At 46.6% G+C, this 15,294-nt stretch overlaps 2 protein-coding genes across 2 annotated transcripts in view; both read left to right on the top strand.

Moving 5' to 3' along the window:
* The window catches only part of SLC12A8 (solute carrier family 12 member 8), a 132,794-nt gene extending 128,634 nt beyond the window's left edge, over window positions 1-4,160 (top strand). The window contains 2 exon segments of the mRNA XM_024754763.1: window positions 825-885; window positions 3,874-4,160. Of these exon segments, the coding sequence (XP_024610531.1) occupies window positions 825-885; window positions 3,874-4,039 (227 nt within the window). The 3' untranslated portion in view covers window positions 4,040-4,160.
* A 1,399-nt stretch (window positions 4,161-5,559) lies between these two features.
* Window positions 5,560-15,294, top strand: part of LOC112406076 (protein HEG homolog 1-like) — a 54,047-nt gene continuing 44,312 nt past the window's right edge. Inside the window, exon 1 of the mRNA XM_024754741.1 lies at window positions 5,560-5,627. The gene's annotated coding sequence lies outside the window, so the exon portion shown is untranslated. The remainder of the gene's footprint in view (window positions 5,628-15,294) is intronic.

Here is a 15,294-nt window from a genome sequence, read left to right as displayed (position 1 = left end):
TATATATATTTATACACACACACACACTCACATATATATATAAAATATGAATATGGTGGAGTGAGTATATATAATTTGGAAAAGCACTTTATAAAATTACATTTCATTTGCTTTCCTAAAGTTATATATAATTCATTTTGTGAGATTTTTAAAAAACTCACACCAAAGGAGAAATGAGTTTAAATAAAAAGCTTTTTAAACAAAGTTGATAAACCATATTCAAACCACAGTGCGTCTGATGTCAGGATATTTGGTCACTGTCAACAACAATCTCACTTCAGACTTCAGCACTAACATTTCCACATGCTATTCCACAGGCACTGTTTGATTCACCCAGCACCTGAAGAAAACTTCCTAAGGGCCAGATCCTGTGGCTGTTGTGCTGTGTGTGTTACCAGATGAAAAAGATGTGCTTCCTGGCCTCAAAGAGTGTATGGTCTAGTAGGGGACTTTATAGTGTCTACTTAAACACATAATCAGTTTGAATCTAAGGAAAAAAATTATCAAAATTTTAAAAAATTAAAAATTCCAAAGACTGAAGTTAGCAAGTCCTGTGCTGCTTTCTCTGTAAATGCATTCCGTTTCTTTCTTGGGATTCTGGAGTTTGGAAATCAACGTTTGGAAACTACATATAAGTATGAAGTCCTGCAGGTTGCTGTCAGAGTATTACAATGGATGTTGTTTGGTTAGACTGAAAAAGGAAAAAAGGTTTTTTTGTGCTCTTGTGTGTGTGTCAGGGGATGTATATTTATCCCATTAAACCTGGGATTCTAGATGCATACGTAGAGCCTTCATAAATATTTATGTCTATTTCTTCCCTGCAGGTATAGCCTCCAACTTCAGCCTTTTCAGATGGATGAGGTCTCTTCTGATCCCCTCCTACAGGTCTGTGCCAATCTGGGGCCAGGATGAGGGGCTGGGATGTGCTAAGGGTGTTTCATTTCTTGCTGGGCTTGGGTGAACTGTGGTGTGAATACCTGACGATTGAGAACCTCAAGGAAACTCAGACTGCTCCTCACAGCCCTCCACCACCCAGCCTCCCTGCTTTAGCTTCTCAGAAGCTTCCTTTGGCCCATGTCTTCTTGTCTTCTTATCCTCAGGAATCATGAACAGAGGCTTTCTTTAGAATCTGGTTGCAGAGTGATATAAGTCCAGAGAGTTACTCTCAGTGAGTTCACAGTCTAAGACACACTAGCGTTAGTACTCACACACAAGACCAAGGCCCAGAGAACTCCCATTCTTCCATCTCAAGTCAGAGGTAGTTGACATGACTGTATTGGTGAAAGTGCAGAGGCCAAGTACAGAAACAGAGTAGCGATCCTGCAGGATTTCTGTGGGACCTCCGTGTTCAAATATTCAGGGAAAGGGAAGAACAGACTTTCCTGAGAAACAGGAGAAGGCCTCACAGGGAAGGTAAGCTTTCATGAGTGCCCTAATCTCTCTCTTCCTCCTCTACCCTTCCAGTGCCAATGCGTCCTCACCTTTGAAGGCCTCAAGACTCTGGAAATTACCTCCCTCCCCTTTCAATATCAGTGAGGGGCCAAAGCTACAGGCTGGGAAAATCCAGGCAGAACCCAACTAAGTGTTTATTTGGTTTCATTTTGCTGGTTTGTTTTTGAAACTCTAGAAGTCTGGGTTGCCCTTGCCAATATTTCCACCTTCCACGCCCAGACGTTGCTGATGGATTATGGGACCCTTTCCCATTGATCCCAGATGTAAGTTCAGAATTTTTTTCCCCATTTTTTTTTTATTGTGGTAAAACACACATACCATAGAATTTTTTAAAGTATACAGTTTAATGGTATTAAGTACATCCATACTGTTAGGCAGCCGTCACCTCCAAGCACCTCCAGAATGCTTCATCTTGCAAAATGGAAACTCTATACCCATTAAACAATAACTCCCCATTTCTCCCTCCCAAGAATCCTTCTTAAGACAACTTTTTATAAGCACTGCCAATCTGTTCAAGTTGGCCCAAGAAATGAAGGCTGGCTGCTAGATCCAGCATCAAATGATGATGAAAGGAGCAGGAAACCAACAGGGAGAGGGCTGGCAGGGAGAGTGGTGTGTAGGGGGGTAATTCCCTGCTGTTTGCTTGGAAGCTGGGCTAAATGTCCTGTATGGAGCTGTGGTGTGGGTGTGTCACCTCTCTGCCTCTCTTCCAGGCTGAGGCACCAGGTTGGGTGACTCAGATCACAGCACTGATCCATTTTCCTCAGCCTCCTAGGCCTGAGGGCAAGTAGAGTTTAAGTGGAAATAGATTCTGTGTGAAAGCTGCCTGCAGATTCTGGAGCTACAGCTGGTGTGTGGTTGAGAGTATTTGGCCTTATCTGATTTTACATGAATGTTTTTAGGTATTGTAGGCTTTGCAAATGACCATGGGAGGTCACTACTCTTTTTTGGACTCTGAATTTCTGGAATTTCACCTCTGAGATCACTGTTGCGCAATGTGGAAAGAAGAATGTATTAGGAGGAGATTATTCTTAGAAAAGGGCAGTACTTTGGCTGGAAGAGAACCTAGTCCACACTATTCATAGCTCTGTGAGCTTGTGGAGTGGTTGGTGGAGGCCTCAGCTAAGTCTCAGTGTCAGATTTGCTGGCCTCATCATGGTGACTGAGCGATATTTTGTGATGGTTGTTCAGGAGGGTGAAAGGACTAAGAAATGGTGATCCATTTAAAAGTAGAAATTGGTAGCTGTGTTTTCTCTTTTGTAATTTTGAGTGTTTTTCACACCTGTTGCCCCAGATGCTCTTCAAAACCAAAGAAGAAGAATATTGTAGGGTGTTTTGGGCGAAGGAATTTGGCTGTTACTTCCTCTGTTACACCTACAGTTCCCAGAATTATGTGAAATTAAGCCTGACCTTAAGAAACAAGCAGCTGCAAAGCCTTAGTCGTGTGATCCAAACTCCTGTAACAGCACGGTTTTCTAGTCAGTGAAGCTTTCTGCTTAAGTTCCACAGATTTATAACAAGGTTTCTACCAGTTTTTTACAACTATCAAATAAATATATTCCTTATTTAAACAGTTGAGCGCTGCTACTTATAAAGCAAATGATTCTCTCAGGGCAAAGTTTTAAGAGAAAAATCTGTGCCTAAGGTGTGATTTCAGGACCTAGCATAGGCGGAAGGAACTAGAAGGGGCCTGAGAAGGTGAGAAAATAGAGGCACGAGGAGGTGAAGAGGTTTGCCTGAGGCCACCAGCCTGATTCATGGCAGAGCTGTGACTGTCTCTGTCTTCTATAGATACCCTGGCTGCCAGGATGGTCTTTCCTTACTCCTTTCTGCTGTCAGCAGATTCTTCACGCATCGCTAGCATGTTTCTTTACCAGTTGATTCCAACTCCAACTCTTCTGCGGACCCTTCAGTGACAATGGCATCCGTATTGGGACTCGCTCTTTGCCTTAGGCGAGCTTGGTACCAAAAGCCCTTGCACTTGACCGTGTAGCTGCTTGCTCTGTAAACCTCGGCTCTGGAAATCGTTCCTCCCTCAACTTTCTTTCCAGTGAACCAAAGAGAAGGTTTCTCTTTCTCCTCACCTCAGCTTTCCAGCCTCTCCATTCCATTATTTCATTTGACAAGAAAGCCAAGTAAAGCTACAGAGCCCCAACACAACAGCATTTGGAAGGTTATTTTTATAGTTTTATACATTTCTACTAAAAGAAGGTAAATTTCACTCTTTGATGCTTATGTCTCATACTTCGGGTTCATTGAAGTATTGTACATATAGCTTTCAACAGTTATGTTGTTTAATACATGTTTATTAATAAACACGACATTTTTGCAAATCATTTCTCCATCCCAGAGGAGACTTACCGCCACTGGTTAACGTTTGGTCTTTCCTTCTGACCGTCCTCCGTGTTTCTCTCACCAAAGGAACCTGCGATCCCACCAAGAGCAGGTAATTTTGGCGCCGTCCCTGGCTAGGGTTGACATGGAGATGACTCAGCTCACCTAGGAGAACGCAGACTTCGCCACCCGGGATCGCTATCACCACTCCTCCCTCGTGAGCCGGGAACAGCTGATGATGCCTCTGTACTAGAGTTCTGAGTCGTCAGTACTAGGCAGCCTGGGACCCTCCCCTCATGTAGCTGTCCAGGGTACAGTGGACCCAAATCCCAGAACCTTTGTGAAGCTGGTTCTCCTTGGTAAGAAACTCAAAGACCTGTCCTCCCCCTGTCATTTTGGATGATGGAAATGTGCATTCTGGTCTGGAGCACCACGGCTAACCAGGGGACCCACTGCAATGGCGGTGGCCCCTGAAACACGCCTCCAGTCTGAAGGGCTCCATGTGGACCCCAAGACTTGCAGGTGTCCAGACCAGATTGCTTGTTCTGAGTGCCACAATAAATGGTTATTTAAATTTTTATTTTATTATTTATTCCTTGAATAAATAATATGCTTACATGGTTCCAAACCCCAAAGTAGAATCGTATATGTAGTGAAAAGTCTCCCTCCCATCCTTGTTTGTCATCTGCTCAGTTCCTACCCCCTACCCCAGAGATAACCACTCTTCTTAGATAACGCTCCCCACATTTCGTTACGAATGTACAAGCAAATAGGAATGTGGATTTTTATTACTCCCTTTTCATCCACAAAAGGTAGCATATCATACATGTGTTCTGTACCTTGCCTTTCCTCTTAACAATCTATCTTGGAGACATTTCCATATCAATACATATGCCGTTTCCCCCTTCTTTTTCATTATATGAATGTGCTATAATTTATTTCATCAGTTCCACGATGATGGCGTTTGGATTGTTTCCAGTCTTTTACTATTACAGTCAGTTCTGCAGTGAATAATCGTGTTCATATGTACAAGCATGACGAATATCTCTAGGATAAACTCCCGAAAGTGGAATTGCAAGATCAAAAGGTACATGCATTTGTAAGCTATTATTGTTTAGTGAAGGTCTTTTTAATTAAAAAGTTAAGTTACCATGAATTACTTAATGGTGACTCAACATTCTCAAAAGCACATGTGGTGCCCCGCGCTCTGGACACCTTTGCAGCTGTTTTGCAGTATGAACACATGAGGGGACAGGACAATTTTGGTTCCTCTATGAGCTCAGTGTGGCATTCATCACAGGCATCCAGTCTGGGGGCCAGGGCCCTGGCTGTGCCTACATGAGTTCAGCCCTGGCCCAGAGTTGGTGGTTTCACCACTGAACCATGGAGGGATCAGTTCTGACCTCTTTCTTCTGTAATAGAGCTTCTCAAAGTCAGTGTGCTAAGAAACCTGGGAGGCTTGTTAAAAGTGCACATTTCTGCAGCTCAATACTGGAGGTGAAGCTTGGGGGTGAGTCGTGGACTTTACTTTTTTCTTTTTTTTTTTGCAGTACGCAGGCCTCTCACTGTTGTGGCCTCTCCCGTTGCGGAGCACAGGCTCCGGACGCGCAGGCTCAGCGGCCATGGCTCATGGGCCCAGCCGCTCCGCGGCATGTGGGATCCTCCCGGACCGGGGCATGAACCCGTGTCCCCTGCATCGGCAGGCGGACTCTCAACCACTGCGCCACCAGGAAAGCCCCATGGACTTTACATTTTTAATGAGTGCCTCAGGTGACTCAACATAGGTGACCCTTGGACACCATTTTGAAAAATGTTGACCTGTTGGATGAAACGGGCTTAAAGTAAGTTGGTGGTGGGAATGTCATGATTAGGGGCCAGTTAGGTCTCAACCTTCTCTCTTAGAAAGTGAGATCTGTTGATAGTTTACGCTTACTGTTCACAGTGAGATCTAGTTTATAATTACTGTTCATGCACCTTTGGGGTTAAATACCAGACTTCCAAACATCATTAGAAACAATGTAAAGAAAGCAAACACTGAGTTAACTATAGGCATGTGGGAAATCATTAAAGACAATATTCATGAAGGGCTGAGTTAGTGTTCTCTGAAGGCCCTTTTTAAGAAGAAGCCACACTAGTTTCCTGTAGCTGCTGTAACAAATTACACAAACTGAGTAGCTTAAATCAACAGAAACTTATTCTCTCACAGTTCTGGAGACCAGATGTCCAAAATCGGTATCACTGAGCTGAAATCAAGGTGTTAGCAGGACTCTGCTCCCTCCAGAGGCTCTAGGGGAGAATTTGATCCTTGCGTGTTCCAGCTTCTGGTGGCTGCTGGCATTCTGTGACTCATGGCCACATCACTCCCATCTTTAAGACCAGCACCTTCAAATCTCTCTCAGTGTGACCACACTGCCTTCTCCTGTGTGCACCTGACGTGGGCCTCTGCCTCCCTCTTATAAGGATACATGTGATTGCATTTAGGGTCCACCCAGATAATCCAGGATGATCTCCTCCTCTCAAGGGTCTTAACTTCATCACACCTGCAAAGGCCTTGGCAAATGAGGAAACATCCCCAGGTAACAGAGACTGGGCGGTGGCTATATTGGGGGGAGTCATTTTTCAGCCAGCCACAGAAGGCTTTACTGATTCAGCTTTTTGCTCTTCTGAATCCTGGATAACAAGCTAAAAAATTATCCCCTCTGAAAAAGATGGTCGTGGGTTTGAAAACCATATACAGCAGAAGATTCAAGTATCCAAGATGAGAACTTTCCCAATGTGATTAACTTTATGGAAAAGAGTAAGAGAAGAATGGGTATGAGAGAGAATTCCAGCATTTGACTCGGTGTTGGGGGTACCGAAATGGCAGAGGCTAAACACTCGAACCTCTACTTAGGTCCAAATATCTTGTATTTAAACAAAACTATATTGTATAAATAGTAATAGTAATCAGTAAAGCAGTAACGGAGTCTTAGCCTGGGCTCCCCAGAAAGCAGAAGTTTATGTGCTATTGCTTTACTGGGGGGGTACATTCAGGGAAGGAGTGAGAGAAAAGAGTGGAACAGGTGAGGAGGCATGACATTGGGTTAGTGGCCCTTTAGTATCATGTGCAACGGAACACTTGGTCTCAGAGGACCCTTCTGAGAGATGATAGGAATACCCGTGTCTCATGACCCCTTTGCAGAGGGAGGAAGGGATGAGAATTCATCCACTGGTTCCTGTTTCCCATAGTCAAAGGCTAACCTTGAGGGGCATTAACACGCGCCCCGCCCCCGCCACCCCACGCTTGTGATTTGAACTTGTGTGAGTACCTAGCGAGTTCTGCTGCAAGCAGCTACTCTGTGGACATGAGGCACTGTTGGGTTTGTGTGCGTTAAATTGACTGGAGCCTGGCAGAACTGGTTGCTATGGTGGTAGCTGAGATGCACCAGCCTCAGCTCCAGAATCAGGTGGGGCGGAGAGGATCTGAGGTGGCATATAAGAGGTATCGTGTACTGTCCGTGTATGCCGGAGGTCAGCAGTAAGTTCAGGTTGTCAGAGAAGTGAGACAGATGACACTGGATCATTCAGAGAGAGTTCGGTTATCTAAAGAATGCTAAAAGGGCCAGCACAGTCAGGATATTTGGCAGTGACACTAGCATCATTTCCTTAAAAAGACAAAGGGAGGGATCCCTAGACTAAAGGTCTAACCAAGGAGTGCACAGTTGTAGGGAAACGTCGGAAGGAGTGAGGGTCACATCAGATCTTCTGGGACCACGAATGTCTCCCTTCAGGCCACACTGTTTACGAATTTATCCGTCTAATGATCCATCTATCCACCAGGCCATCTAACCATCTACCCACTCACCCATTGATCCATCCATTCACTCAGCCATCCACCCACCCTCTGACCAGCCATCGGTCTACCCATCCACGCACCCATCCATGGCTGGGGCAATTGTACACGTGCCTCCGACCACCTCACCTGAGCCGAGTACACCTCACCAATCTCAGAGCTTTGTAATGTAAAAATACAGTTGCAGGCCATTCAGACAGAAATGAACTAACTCCTCAGTCACCACCCTCAAACTTTCAAGGTGAGCACCGCCCAGTTCTAGAGCATTCTTGAACTCAGGACTAGGAACCAGAAACAGGGGTCATTTTCTCAGATGTCTCTGGGAGTCAAGCTAACGAGTCCTCTGACCTACACAATAGGGTGCATCCTGCACAAACGATTATAAGTCAGTGTGGAAGTTTGAGGTTCTGGCTTTCATCGTCCTACCTTCCGTCCAGGTTTCTGATTGAGGAAGTATGTTTAAGGATGGGAAACACTGTGCCAGTTTACGTATTGATACCTGGACGGGGGTATAAGGGTGGTAGCAGCTGAGGTCAGAAGGTTGAAGCAAAGCCTGTCATGTCTAACTTTCTTCCTCTTGAATCTAAGAATCCACTTCTCTCAGACCCTTGGTTGAGGAGCTGGAATCAAGAGAGAGAATGACCAGCTGGGCTCATCACCCAATAACACGTGGGCAGAGATCATAAAGTGATCACCTTTCAGCTCCAGGCTCTACCTGCCAATGAACTGTGGCCCCAGACCTGACCATTCAGACTGGCCTCCCCCCTCCCATGGGGAGGAGCTAATACTGACTGGTAGACTGGTGGTGGGGGCAGAGATGTTCCCTCTGCCTCTGGTAAAGCAGGAGGGAGCTTGGGTGGTAGCTCCATCCTCTCCATGGAGGAGGAAAGTGAGGAGAGCTAAAGGAACCCCAGTAGCAGTGAGAGTACTGACAGAGGCAGACACAGGGTCTGTGGGTGGACAGAGGAGCTCTAAGCCATTCTGACAGTAGTCAGGGAGGGCTCCCTGGAGGAGGACATATCTGACCTCATTCAAGCACTTCATGGGCAGAGAGGAGGGGCAGGCCGTTCTCAATAGAGAGATCAGCACGATCAGAGGTGTCTGGGGGCTGAAGGGTAATTGAGGGTTTCAAGAGTGTCCGGGTGGGGCAGTGCAAGGCAGGGGAAGTACTGGAAAGGCAGGCAAGGGTCAGGTCTGGAAGGGGTTTGCTACCTCTCTGTGTGTGCTACGGGAATGAGGAGGTAAAGCTGAAGAATGATCATAAAAATCCATCCTCAGCCTTTTCTAGGGCTTTACCAGAAGACCCTTGTATGAATTCAGTGAGCGTGATCCAGGCTCAGAAACAATCCACCTTTGATCTGCTCTTTCGCTGACATTGTGTTGCCGTTCCTGCTCTCCTTACTGGGGAGGGGAGAGAGGGCCAGTGGGGGGCGTCCCTCCTGAGGTCAGAGCACATGGGAGGAGGGGAAGAGGAACCAGCCCTGAACTTTGCAGGGGCAGGGACTGGTCATTGGAGGTTCCCAGAGGCCCCTCCCCCCCACTCCCTGTATGCTGAGTACCAGCCGTCCCAGTGCCTGGTGGGTGTGGGTTATTGATGGGAGGAGTGGGGTGGAGATAGGAGCAAAACAATTAGAACACGGCAGTCCTGATGTACTACTTTCCTATTGCTGCTGTAACAGATTGCCACAAACTTAGTAGCTTAAAACAACACAGAAGTACTCTGCTACAGCTCTGGAGGTCAGAAGTCCGAAATGGGTCTCACGGGGCCGAAATCAAGGCATCAGCAGAGCTGGGTTCTTCCTGCAGGGTCTAGGGGAGAATCTCTTTCCTCGCTTTTTCCGGCATCTGGAGGCTGCCTGCATTCCTTGGTGGTTGCCCCTTCCATCTTCAAAGCCAGCAGTCCGCAGTCCCGTTGTCTCCCTCCTCTGCTTCTGTCATCACATCTTCTCTAACTCTCCTGCCTCCCTCTTCTGCTTTTAAGGACCCATGTGATTAGATGGGCCCACCTGGATAATCTAGCATAATCTCCCCATCTCAAGAGCCTTAATTTAATCACATCTGCAGAGTTCCTTTGGCCATATAAGTAACTGTTACATAGGATCTGGGGATTGGCGCCACCATTTACTAGCTCTGTGACCTTGGGTAGGCTTCTTAACTTCTCTGTGCCTTGATTTCCTTCTCTGTAAAATAGGAATTACAATTCCTGCCTGCCTCCAAGTGAATTTGTGAGTACTTAGTAAAGTGAGACTCACATTTTTTTGGAGGAAGTCAAGGTGGAGGCGGTGTCATAAGTGTTCTCCCACCACCCCTACTAATTCCATGTCACTTAATGTGGGCAACACAGAAAGAAAAAAAATCAGTGGGAACTGCAGTGGTTCTTGGCATCTGCTAGCCTGAAGTTTCAGAGCAGGGTGGAGTTCTCCTGCTTCAGCAGGCCACGCTATATCTTGGCAGCGGCAGGCAAAGTGGGACCTCTCCTCCAGCCATCAGCGGGGACTCTGCGGCATGCGTAGCCAGGGTGCGGGGAGCTGGTAGTCACCACTTGTTGACCACCGTTTCAGCTCTGCCTCCCTCTCCACTCCCTTGGCTAATCAGACCCATTTGGCCACGTCCCTATACCACTGCTCTCAGCCTTCTCCATTCCCTTCCCAGAGCCTTGGGGAATTTTCTTAAACATCAGGAAACCTATCCCACTCTCCAGTTCTTTTGAACCAAGGCTTACTCGAGAGCAGATAACCCGCTTTCTGCTGTGTCTTATCCCCTCCGTGTCTACATGGATGCCCTGGAGGAGAGGATCAGAAGTGGTGGTTGCATGGTCTGTGTTAGTCCATACTGTTTGCACTTCTCTGCAGACAGCGAAATGCAGACATCTGTACTCTCCACACACCGCTCAGCATCCCTGCATCTGGGAGGTGTTCCTGGGCTCCTTTGAAGGGGCTCACAAGGGAAAATGGATGCCAGTTTGTTAGTTTGAGGAAGGAAGTAGAGGTGTAAGCCCCTGACTCTTGACAAGGTACTCTTCTTGGAGGGGAAGGTCACATTCAAGTAAAGGGTGAAGCAGACGGCAAGAAAGGCCCACCAGCATCGAGGGGTCCGCAGTTGGCTGTGCTGGCGCGCAGCCTGTCTCGCAGCACCAAGGCTGGTGCCCTTACCTCTTCCCTAGGCTGCTGGGCTAGGTGAGTGGACGGCAGATAGTGGTTGACGACTCACCACCATTCATAGAGGTGAGGGTGGCCACAGCCTCCTTCTGAAAGAGGCAGAGCGGTTCTCTAAATGGGAATCTCTAAAATAATGGAGAGCCTGTTTTTTTTCTCCCTTTTTAAATTGTGTTTCTTTTCTTCCAAGTTTTACTCCAGAAATAAATGGCAATCTCTAAAATAATGGAGAGCCTGTTTTTTTTCTCCCTTTTTAAATTGTGTTTCTTTTCTTCCAAGTTTTACTCCAGAAAAAAAAAGAAAAAACCAGAAAAAAGGGGAAAATTGTGTTTCTTTGAAAACACACACACGTGTGTGTGTGTGTGTGCACTTCCCTGACTGTTTGTGTTTGTTAGAGACGCCTCTCTATAAAAAGAAGCTGGACTTACCACATGTGAAGACTGGCTTAAATTACGGGCCATGTGGTCTACATCAGATTCACTTTGGGCAGCCCTGAGGGTGAGTAGCATTTCAAAGGATTAGCAGTCATCCCCCAGCAGCCAGCAAGAGGGCTCGATGAATGGTGATCTGTGCAATGTGACATAGACCATATGTGTTAAGAGGCTGAGGTTCAAATATGAACCCCAAACTGAAAGTCACAAGGACAGACACTGGCAACGGCAGTGTCAAGTTTTAAGTGAACTGCTTGGCAGACGGGCAGCTCTGTGTAACTCTGTGTGTCTGTATTGGTCCGGGTGGGCTTGCTGCTGCAACAAACAGCCCTCAAATCTCAGTGACTTGACACTTCATAAATTTATTTCTGGCTTCTGTTCCAGTCTGATACAAGTCCGAAGCGGGAGGGGAGCTCTGCCCCACACTGTCGTTCAGGGACCACTGTCATTCTGTTTTGTAGTTGAACATCTTCTAGGCCCTCAGAATCTTCCCCTGAATTCTCAGCACCCTGTTGGCAGGTGAGAGAAGAAAGGGAGGATGCTAAGCGGGCTCATATCACTTCCTTCCACTTTCCATTAAGAGGCTGGCTGGGAAACGTGGGCCAGCTCTGTGCTCACGGAGATGAGGAACCAGGTTTGGTGGGCATCTGGCCAGTCTGTGCCACTTGCTCAGGATGAGAACAGCTGGATTGGGTTCTTCACTGAGGGCAGTTGAGTGAGTCTCCTGATCTGCCCTGAGTAGGTTTGCCCCTTCAGGGCTCTGTCTTTTGTGAGAATTTACACATTTGATCCAATGATTCTGCCATTCCTTAGATCATGCTTTGGAATTCCATTTTCAATATTCTCTTCTGAGCCTTTGAATAATCTCATGGATGACAGGTTTTTGTCCTCTGAGGGTTCATTTGATTTCTGGAAGCATCAAAAATCATTTGGAACCAAATCTGGGAATGAGGGGACTGACCATGCTAAATCATCTCTTTGGGTCAAAAATGAGGTGTGACCATAAAGCAAACTGACTCTTGAAGCAATTTCTAAAGATGAGATGCCAACACAACACGTTCTGAGGACTGACAGTGTCACTGGAATAATTTCATAAGGCCTCTCAAGGTGCTGATTTGAAGGAACAACATTTATTTAGATCAACTGTACGTGTGTGTGTGTGTAGCGAGTGACTCTGTAGTTTGGGTTCTGCTCACCTTTTATTAATGATCTGTGTTGGTCTTCTTCCGCCCAACCAGATTGAAAGACCTTCAGTAGTAGAGGTGTATCTTCAGTTATAAGTCATCCCAATTCATGGCTTTAAGTATGTTTTATGTGCCCTGTCAACCCGTCCAACTCATCACAGATTCATTCAGTCACTCACTTAGCAAGTATTTATTGAATGTCTATGTGTGCAAAGCCACGTGTTTTGTTTTGTGTTTTTATCCAGAAACTGTGAAAACAGATGACAGCCGTTGCTCCCCCAATAGCCTGCAGCTCAGTTTTTAGGAGTATTCTAGGATTAAGAAGCAGGAAATGGGCACGGACTTCTTGGCTGGCTAGGAGGAAAGGAAATGGGACTTGGAATAGACTGCACTCGGATGGTTCAACCAAAATGCTCTGAGAAGAGTAACTATTCACATTTTCTTATGGACTGACGACAATGCATCACCTCTTCTCTGGGTGATGGTAAAGAATTCCTGGGTAAATGCAGTGCCCTGGAAAATCTTCACGTCTGTTTTAGAATTAGTCATGTTACCCCAAGACATCCAACCTGAGTTTCTCTTTTCCTCAGGAGCAGTAGGAGGAAGTATAATAGATAGGGGTGGACCCTGTTCTATGGCTGCAGTTCTAGGGACAAAGTTGGGGATCCCATGGTTTCATCACGCAGCTGCGTTCAGAGATGACAAAGTCTTATTTCTGAAAGTGTGGTTCTCAGCTCACTGGTATAAAAAAATGACCTGGGATGCTTGCTAAAATGCAGTTTCCAAGGCCCTTCTCAGTTTACTAAACCAGAATTTCTTGGGTGAGGCCTAGGACATACTTTGTTTACTATTAATTTTTATTGGAGCGTAGTTGCTTTACAACTAGGACATACATTTTAAAGTAACCCCTCCCCCAGGTGACTTTCTAAAGTTTGAGAAACACAGGTGGAAAGTCTTTGAGCTGACCTGAGTCTGAAGCCTCTTGTCTCCATGAGCTCCAGGCTCTGTGATGGGCAGCACTGGTCCCAGACCAGAGCTCCGTATGCTATGTGCTAGCGAGGCATGCTGGTCCATGCTGGGGCCTGATAAACCAAACTGCGGGCGGCACGTCCATGGGCCACACACTTAGCCAGAGACAAAGCACTGCAGAACCTCGTTCCACTAAGAACAGTGGAGTTGGGCTACATGCCCTTGGTGTGCCTGTGTGTGCACAGGTGTGTGTGTTTGCAGCTGTGGGTCTGTTTGTAGCCCTGGCCATACCAATTTTGTTCTCTCTGCCACCAGGTGGTAAAGCCCCTCTCCTTACCTCTCAGCCCAGCCCCCAACTCCTTCCTTCCTTCCTTCCAGTCCCACCTGCAGCTGGCGTCCTGCAATTCATGGTCAATCTTTATAAATAAAAAAATCTTCACTGAGCCAGGTGTTATGCTAGATACCCATATTCATTGTTTCATTTGATCCTCAGAACAACTTAGTGAGGTAGGACTGTTATTTCCTCCATTTTACAGATGAAGAAACTGAGGCTCAGGAAAGTTAAGTTATTAGCTAGTAAGTGGTAATACTGGATTTGAACTCACATCATTCACTGTTCACGGTCCTGTGGACGCCAGTCCAAACCCTAAGTCTCCAATGGCTCCTCCTTCACCTCTAGAGCAGGTGCTGGCAAACGCTAGACCCGTGGGCCAAATCAAGCCCAGAGCCTACTTTTTAAAAATTTATTTATTTATTTTTTTGCGGTACACGGGCCTCTCACTGTTGTGGCCTCTCCCATTGCGGAGCACAGGCTCCGGACGCGCAGGCTCAGCGGCCATGGCTCACGGGCCCAGCCTCTCCGCGGCATGTGGGATCTTCCCGGACCAGGGCACGAACCCGTGTCCCCTGCATCGGCAGGCGGACTCTCAACTGCTGCACCACCAGGGAAGCCCGAGCCTGCTATTTTTTAAATTGAGGTGAAATTCATATAAAATAAAGTGAACCCTTATAACCACTGCCTGTTTTTGAAAATAGTCTTATTGGCACACAGCCAGGCCCATTCATTCACGTATTGTCTGTGGCTGCCTTAGACAGTCTATGGCAGAGTTGAATAGCAAAGCCTAAAATATTGACTGTCTGGCCCCTTATGGAAAACGTTTCCTGGCACCTGTTTTAGAGGGTTTGATCTGGATCCAGGCCCCTGGGAGTGAGTTTCCTCACTATCTTCATCTCTATCTCCGCTAAGGAATGCCTCTCCTTCCTGAAGATAAACTCTCCTCCTGTGTTGGATGCACCTCCTGGGTGCATCGGCTGCTCGGCTACCCGATTCCTCTTTCTTCCTCCTGTCTCCACCCACACGCAGGTCAGTCCTGGCAAACACACACCTTGTGCCTGATCTTCCGGGTGCCGTCCCATTTTTCTTTCTTCCCCTGATAAATCCCTGATGTAGATCATTTATACCTGGACATCCCACTTTCTCTCCTTATAGTTTCCTTCCTTACCTCTACAACCCAACTTGTGCCCTTCAGCCAGCCTTTTGCGTACATCTCCACATGGATGCCTTGGAGTTACATGAAATTCAAGTAATCTACCTGGCATCCCATCTTTGCTAAGGTCATGTTATCCTGTTATCTTGCTGTCTCAAATCAGTTACTAGGAGGCCACCTTTGCCCTTCTCTTTCCTTACATCTGTTCTCTTCCCAAATTCTGTTGCCTTTTGGGCAATATCTCTTGGGTTGCTCTCTGCCTCATTCCCACCGTCAGTTCCTCGGTCCAGGTCTTCATCACTTCGTGTTGGGATCTCTACAGTGGCTACTGACTGTTCTCCCTACCTCTCTCGCTCTCTTTCTAATCTGCTCTCTCTAGCTCAGTTTTCAAATACTGAGAGCTCAAGTAGTATCAGGCCCTTGGTGCTTCCGTTTGTCCTTCTTTCCAGC

This window comes from Neophocaena asiaeorientalis, unplaced genomic scaffold (assembly GCF_003031525.2).
Source record: "Neophocaena asiaeorientalis asiaeorientalis breed wild unplaced genomic scaffold, Neophocaena_asiaeorientalis_V1.1 scaffold423, whole genome shotgun sequence".
Lineage (NCBI taxonomy): Eukaryota > Metazoa > Chordata > Mammalia > Artiodactyla > Phocoenidae > Neophocaena > Neophocaena asiaeorientalis.
Note: the sequence above shows the minus strand (reverse complement) of the source record. Positions and strands in the feature narration are given on the sequence as shown.